Below are 8,361 nucleotides of genomic sequence, written 5' to 3'. Positions count from 1 at the left end.
GGAAATAATTAGGGAGTAAATTAGGAGGAACTGGTGAAGAGTGAAAATGGAAGGTCGCTGAGCTGATATGGTCGAGAATTTCTAAAGAGGCATTGGGACAGAAAGTGAAGGGGACAGTCCGGGTATAATTTGGCAGTTGTGGGAGAATTTGAGCACTTGGACATTTAAATTAATTCATGGTTTAGCTTATTCCAGTTCATAAATACTGTTTTTCTAAAAGCGATGGAGCATCAAAAACGGCAGAAGCCGAGCACGGGGAGGCAGAGAGGACAACGAGTTGCTTTTGTGTCACTAGCCAACCCACATATTGAGCTAAAAGCCCCCCCCCAACCCCACACCCCCCCTTTGTTGCCATCTAGATAGCATTGGATTTTCCACAGCAGGAAAATCAAATGCCTCGTTCAAGACCAATTGCTTTCTATTGGATCAGTTCTTCCTTTCCCTGACGAGCAAACAGTGTCACGCCTTCATGGACACACATAGCACACGGTGGACGCCCAGTAAACAATGGCATAAAGAATGTCGCCGAGCAAAGAGACTCGCTGGACAGACTTCGCTGTACAGACGTCAACTACAAAAGCTAATTGTCTCCAGCTCTGCCACGCATAGACTTTGCATTTATTTCAACTACCAATTAATTTCATTCAACCTATAAAAAAAACACAAAACAATAATCTTTGACATTGTAAATTCTTTTTCAAATTAATCAGGTAGAGATCATGGAGGGCCATTTTGGGAAAAAAATACATTTTTACTCCCTTTCTTCTTTGAATTTGAATATAATGGCCACAAACACATGAAACTTAAAAGCTTTGAAAGCGTGAACATACAATAAAACTACAGAAAGAATGAATAACAGATTTGCTGTCTTACAAAGTAAAAGTTAAATTGATAGGCATCGAAATACACATTTGTATACTTCTGTTGTTGTTGTTTTTTGGTTCGTTACGGACAGTAGCTTATGTTGGATATTTTTAGCTATTGTTGGCAAACTGCAGATACATTTGGCTGTATAACAAACAGTACAGCACCAGTTAGCCAACTTGATGATTTCATTTCTGCCCGTGCACTGTTTTAGCATTGACCATTCTAGTGTAATCTTCAGCTGTGTCCACAGAGGCCAGTGTTCAGCAAATGCTAGTTTGTCTAAGTTTGGACTCAAACTCGACTTTGAACGTACAACATATGATCAATGCAACCAGGTGCAAACGTTGACAATTTGAAAATAACTTTTTGAGCACTGTTCAAAACTGTATTGCCGTTTTGTGGCAGGCGGATTTCATAAGAACTTACTCAAAACTGCCCTTTGAAAGAGTTTTTATTCTAACGGCAACACTCACTGTACATTGCGGTCGTTTAAGTTAGTGCCTTATTATTTGAAATGCATCTGTGCAAAGACAAATCTCTGGGTGGGGAGAATCAATGAAAATATGTCCAATATCTTGAAGGGTAATCCTCATCACGATGCTGTGTCCTGGACTCCACCCTTGCAAACGGAGCGACTGTCACACTGCATGGGCCACATCACCACCACAGCACAGCATGGCTTCCAGCATGAGCAATTTACAAAATCAAATATCTGCAAGTTTGCAAAAGGTCACTAAGTGTCACCTGGATTCCAGCTGAGCGAACTCTACAGCTGCTGCCGTTGCTCTGCCTCTTCTATCCAAGTGCGGAAGTTTTAGTGTACAGATTTACATTCTTCTTTTTAATTATCTACTGATGGCATCTGCCAAATATAAATCATTAGTGCCGCTTTAAGTGGGCAGAGTAAGGACTCAAAATCGAGGCAGTCAGAGGAGCTAGAGAGGAGGGAGTACACCGGGGGGGGGGCATAATAGAAGATGTGGTGCAGGTGTTAAGGACCTTACTGACTGAGGAAACGGTGAGGGAGAGGGAAGAGAAGAGGTTGACGATGCTGAAATAAGGGCCGCACAAGGGACAGGGGGACTTTTGCTGACTGAGGAAAGGAGAGCAGGAAAATGGAGAGGGCTCAGGAGAAGGTTTGCTGAAGAGGGGCAGATGCAGGAGACAAAGCTAATGAAGTGAGGGGGTGAGGAGGAGGAGGAGGAGGAATGGAAAAAAAAAAACTTTGGGTGAGCCCGTCAGAGGTGCCAGGTGGAGATGACCAAGGATGGATCGGAATAGACTACAGGCAAAGGAAAGTTGACCATAGAGGTGACTTTTTCTTTCTCTCTCTGTGTCTCTCACACACACACACTATTATTTGGAATGACAGGTTTTATATGGATTTTTGAGATCACGTAAAATCGTATGGGAAGGAGGTGTAAAAATTAAATATGAATAAATATTCTTAAAACTTGGCTCAGGGTATTGAACTCTACTGTGTGCACTCCATCTGTTTAAGTTTGGATCTGAACATTGTTACTTTGGTGTATGAATATTTTTCAATATAAATAACAGCTGCAATACAGGTGTGTCAATTTTGCAAATTAGATTATCCATAGAAATGTACTGAAAAGAACGAACTGCCTAAAAACAACTAATTATACCGTACCAAAACCGATTTAACAACATTGTTCCCTCTCTCCCATGAAACACATATAAAGCACCTACTTACAAGACATTTTTTTCTAATGGTTACTACATCTTGCTCCACTGTATATACTGTATTTAAGTCCTCCCAGGATAGTGTCAGTACTGTACAGTATACACATGCAGATGTATACATCTTTGTAGATACTGTTCAAAAAATGTATACGTGTGCACGCTCTGCTTTAATATTCACATTTTCAACATTTATCATCAAATGTGTCAATGTCATCAATAAATGCTGAGAGTATTTTGCAGATAGTTATATCCAGGATAAAGTGCCTTTTACTTTAAAACATTCTGTAGGTTTTTCCATGTGGATTTGTGTCAACAGTCTTAGCGTCCTGTATATCCCTCTCGCGGTTTCCCTCCCAGGCATGTTCTTGGAGATGTCTTTCTCTTTTGTTTCTCTTTGCTGTCCCTCCTGCTGTACGCTTTAACTTCCCCTTGCGCATACATACATGCCTCAGTGTACTCCAACCTATCTTTGCATTTTCTCAACACGTCACGGTTTTATGCTGTCCATTCTGTGTTATGGGATTGATCTTTTCCAGTGTGACCACGGTGTCGCTGTCTAAATTCCCAGAGATGGCTGGGGACAGTTTCTCCAGGGCGTTGTTTACCATCCCCGCCTCGATCTCCCCTCCGCACCCATCCTTCTTCTGTAACTCCTCCTCCTGACACAGGATGCTGTGTGGAATCACATAGTTGGCTGAATGGTTGCCCTCCTTTGGGATGTGACTCTTGGGCTGATACTGACAGTTTGGGTTTGAGGTAGGGGCACCCATGTTGTTGTTAATACTGACGATCTCTATGGCGTTGCTCCCTGGGCAGAGCCGGTGGCAACCCAGGAGGATGGAGAAGGCCTTGCGGAAGTCAGCGTTGAAGGCATAGATGATGGGGTTGAGCGAGGAGTTTGCCCAGCCAAACCACACAAACACATCGAAGGTGGTGGAGCTGATACAGGGGAAGTCCGTGGCACCATCTGGCAAGTTCGGCTCACAGAACGGAACCATGCAGTTAAGGATGAAGAAGGGCAACCAGCAGCACACAAACACTCCCATGATGACTGAGAGTGTCTTTAAGACTTTGGTTTCTCGTTTGAACGACATTTTGAATGAGCTCTCACTCTCCATGTTCGAACTGTTCCCCATGCTGCTGTGACGGTTTTTGGCACTCTCTGCTGCCCGCTCCAGGGCAGATATTCTCCGTATCTGTTTCTGGGCAATGCGGTAGATCCGGGTGTAGGTGACGATCATGATAGCCACAGGGATGTAGAAGCTGATAAGGGAGGAGGAGATGGCGTAGGTCCTGTTAAGGCTGGAGTCACAGTTGTCAGGGGGGAGATCACCGGGGTATGTTCCATTTAGCTCTGCGTAGCTGGTGGTCTGAGCTTTGTGCCAGTTAAGCTGCACAGGGATGAAGGAGATGAGGACAGACAGGGTCCATGCCACGCTGATCATCAGACACGCCACTTTAGGGGTCATCTTGCGTTCATAGCGGAAAGGGCTCGAGATGGCCCAGTACCGGTCGACACTAATCACACACAGGTTCAAGATGGAGGCAGTGGAGCACATGATGTCAAATGCCACCCAGACATTGCAGAATGCGCCGAATGGCCAGAACCCCATGATCTCTGTCGCCGCCTTCCACGGCATTACCAAGATAGCCACCAGAAGGTCGGAGATGGCCAGCGAGATGACAAAGAAGTTTGTGACCTTTGACCGCAGGTGTCGAAACTTGGTTACAGCGGCGCACACGAGCGTGTTGCCTAGCAGCGTTGTGAAGATGAGGAGGAAGAGGAAGCATCCTGTCAGCACACGTTTGGACGAGTCTCTCTCTGGTAGCAGCTGCTTGCCATCGCGAACCGTTGAGAAATTCTGATCCATTGTTTATATTAAAATGCTAATAAAGTGAGAGGGGGGGTGGGTGAGGGGGTTGTAAACAGTCACCCCATCACATCCCCAGCCTGCAGCAGCTGCGCCTCTCTGGGGAAGGGTTTCAGATGGACAGCGTAGCTGGCGGAGAGGTCAATTGTCTCGGCACCAGCTCTCCCACAGACTGGGTCATCCATAGGCTCCTTGTCACGGCCACCATCCTTGCAGAGGAGCTGCTATAAAAATCTCAGAAAAACATTTTCTGAAACTTGCCCCGCGAACAATCCTGCCTGATAGATCCCTGCAGCAGCTGTACAGGCAGCAGACATTCTAGTATGAGAAGGAGGGAGAATAATCCAACTGTTGTCTCCGATTTAATTTCCAATCAGAGCTGTAGTAAAAAAAAAAAAATTTTAAAAAAGGAAGAAAAAAGTCTAAAGCAGCAGCAGAAGTGATATTTAAAGAGGAGTCATTCCTGTCTCCTCTCTGTCAGCTGTCAAGCCCTCAGCGAAAGTTTCACACCAGATTGTTGCCGAGCTGTTGAGTAAACAGAAGCATGGCCAATCATTAGACTTATATACCACCTCGTCAATAACTTGTATCGATGGTTTTTTTTGCGCTGCGTTTATCTGATTTGTTTAATGATCCTCGAGGCGTGTCTGTGTGATTGCATTGGTGCCTGCATTGACGCTGCTCCACCCCGCGCTGCTAGGTGCGGTGCTTCGCTTCATTTCATTTATCCTCATTTCTTTTGAACGCATCTCCGCGCCAGTGCACGGCGCCGTCTCAAAACCAACATGTCCACCTGAGTGTTGAGAAAAAAGATGGAAATAGAAAAAAAACCCACCCCAAAAAAAACAACAACAATAGGCTGAAAACAGCATTCAAAAAAAGAAAAATCTCAGCGCTTCACTCTGAAAGCAGAGACGTACGTTGTTCAATGTCTTGAATCGTCGCATGTTGGGAAAGCACAGCAAAATCTCCGCCATGTCGCTGTAATCCAGGTGAGAGTCCATTCGTGTGAGCACAGGGAGAAGAAGAAAAAAAGACTGGTCAGCTTTCAAAAACATTCAAGAGTTATTATGGCCACCCATTTAAATCATCCATGGCATCTCAATGCAGAGGCGTAGTTTTTGGGTCATTTAAAAAAGAAAAATTGCGCCAGCGCGCGCTCCGCTCCGTGGATGTGGATGTGGATGTGGACAGCTCAGGACCGGCGGCAAAGTCTTGTGTCGGTTGAATCCAAGATGAACTCCGCAGATTTGGCGGACTAATGAAAAATATCGAGTCCCCGGAAAATCCACATCTCTACGCGGCATACATCCAACTTGTATCTGGGTGCACGAGGTGAAAGTGAAGGAGCTCACCCTCTCTGCGCTCTCCTCCATGGGAAGTCAATCATGTTTCCCTGTTGTCCTCAGGTGTTTTCGATCGGCGCCTTTGCTTTTCCTTTTGGGGTCATCCTTTTCCGTGCAGCAACTCGGTTACCCCTCCATGTGTCTGCGGTCTGACTGGCCGGCGGAGAGTGATGGGAATGACCCTGGTCTCTCCAAGACCGTTTTCGTGCGCGCTCCTGTCTCCCCGCTCAGCTGCTGCCCGCTGCTGCGCGCCACGGTCTCTGCCACAAACTGCTCCATCTATCCAGGGGAGGCTGTGAGGAGCAAAGCCACCCAGATGTATGCTCCTGTATGGCACATATTCTGTTGCTTGACTATGCAGCCACACGAATAATGAACGCTGCAACCTATGCATTCATATCTGTGTTGCGTTGATTGAACTTTTGTTTTTGTGAGAATCAGAAACAGTTTGTCAAATGATGTGAATCTCACGTTGAACTCACTGTTACATTTTTCGCAGCAACAATAATGATGTTCTCAGCTATTTGTTCTCCAACTTTATTTTAGACTTGGCCTACGCTGAGTAGGGGGGGGGGGGGGGGGGGGGGACTCAAACAATCACCAAAAGAAAAGAGGAGCTAATAACGAAGACGTCGTCCTGAGGTGAACTTGTGGCGAGCAGGCATGCTCACGGAGGTGCGATGGGGCCATCTACTGGGTACATTGGGGGAGGTGGGATGATGGGAGTGGGAGCTGCCGGGAGAGAGGGGGGGGCACACACCGCCTGCCTTGCGTGTCCTGCCGGGAGGGCGCTCTCTCACGCGCGCCTCTCATCCTCCTCGCTGCGGCGCGTCACAGCCACAGTTTCGGCCACTGCTCGTCTGTTCTGTGTTTACGCGCGTCGTCCCCATGCAGCAATGATAGAGGTGGGGGGGGGGGGGTACTGTCATACCAGTGCGGTTACATAAAACTGACAACTTTCATCAATGTTGCGATAGCCTATAGGCTCGAATCTGAATTTGGCACAGACGTGAAAAATATATAAATATAAGCCTGTGGGTTTATATATATATATATATATATATATATATATATATATATATATATATATATCCATCCATCGTCTACCGCTTTATCCATTAAAGGGTCGCGGGGGGTTCTGGAGCCAATCCCAGCATTGGGCGACAGTTTATATATATATATATATAATTTTGTTTTTAAGCATCTGCATGTTATAACAGGACAAAGTGGATGCCACATGTGTAATATGCGGACATAGCAGAAACTCAATGTAGGCTATAATTATATTATGTCAATAATTTAAGAGGCAATGGGCAGTGTTTTCCGGTGCTCTCTCTCTCTCTCTCTACACACACTCACACCGAACAAGTTCACGTGACGTCTTTTCGGTCCCAACCACAGACATAGAGTCTGTTTCCCTCATCCACGGTGAATGCTCATCGTCGTCACCATCACCACGATCGAAGGCGAACTCCAGTGCGGGGCCTGGGCTGACGGCGAACACGCGCGCGCACGCGCACGCAAGCACACGCGCACACACGCGTGCGAGCCGCGGAGCAGTTGTTGCATACACGTCACCTCGATAAACATGGCCGAACAACTCTGAAATGGATTGTGAGAGTCCCACGAGCCATGCAGGCTGCTGCGGGGAGAGAGCCATGAATGAAGACAGACACTGAGTGTCAGAGAGAGAGAGAGAGTGTGTGTGTGTGTGTGTGTGTGTGAGAGAGAGAGAGAGAGAGTGAGTGAGAGAGAGACGTGAATTACAGGGGCCAGTGCTAACATGCTGCTGGCTGCCCTGGCCAGTTTGAATATTAACTATTTAGCTAGATGAATTCCTCAATGGACCCTGTCCTCGTGTGTGTGTGTGTGCGTGTGTGTGTGTGTGTGTGTGTGTGTTTGTGTGTGTGTGTGTTGTTATTTATGTGTGAATGAGTGTATGACTCTGCATTCTTGTGTTTTGGCAGGAAAAAAAAGAAGTGTGTTTCCATTTTGTGTGTCTGTGTGTGTGTGTGTGTGTGTGTGTGTGCGTGCGTGTGCGTGTGTGTGTGCGTGCGTGTGCGTGTGTGTGTGAGTAATACATGTCGACAAGCCAAGTGTAAGAGGCCTGGCAGACACAACGCCCACATTTCCCTGTAGCACAGAGCCGGGGTGTGCGTGCAGCCCACAAAGTTCAAACCAAGACCACGTCACACACAGACACACACATAGAGTCCTCGCTCACTCGCTCACTCACTCACTCACTCACTCACTCACTCACACACACACACAACAAGCCATGCAGGGTAATTTATGTCTGCTCCAAAAAGCAAATAGAATAGAATAGATTTGGGCTCCAGAAATCTGTTTGGTTTTTTTGACCACATACATTTATGAGATAGATGTTTCACTTAGTCATTTTGTTTATACTTCTAAACATGGCTTCACGGTTGCTTTCTCTGAACCTGCCTACGTGGCATCTCCTTCAAAAGCCCAAATTCTAGACCTGGGTTGACTTTGTGATGATGTGAGTGCTGTTTCGAGATGTACCTGAAGCGAGGATTAACTGAGGAACTTTGGATTCTACTTGCTAA

At 46.3% G+C, this 8,361-nt stretch overlaps 1 protein-coding gene across 1 annotated transcript; it reads right to left on the bottom strand.

The window, feature by feature from the left end:
* Positions 1-353: 353 nt before the first annotated feature.
* Positions 354-6,140, bottom strand: drd1b (dopamine receptor D1b). The gene has a single exon (XM_035627081.2). It carries the CDS (start codon positions 4,440-4,442, stop codon positions 3,051-3,053), a length of 1,392 nt encoding a protein of 463 aa, XP_035482974.1. The 5' UTR covers positions 4,443-6,140; the 3' UTR covers positions 354-3,050.
* Between the last annotated feature and the right edge of the window lie 2,221 nt (positions 6,141-8,361).

This window comes from Scophthalmus maximus, chromosome 2 (assembly GCF_022379125.1).
Source record: "Scophthalmus maximus strain ysfricsl-2021 chromosome 2, ASM2237912v1, whole genome shotgun sequence".
In the NCBI taxonomy this organism is placed as follows: Eukaryota; Metazoa; Chordata; class Actinopteri; order Pleuronectiformes; family Scophthalmidae; genus Scophthalmus; species Scophthalmus maximus.
Note: the sequence above shows the minus strand (reverse complement) of the source record. Positions and strands in the feature narration are given on the sequence as shown.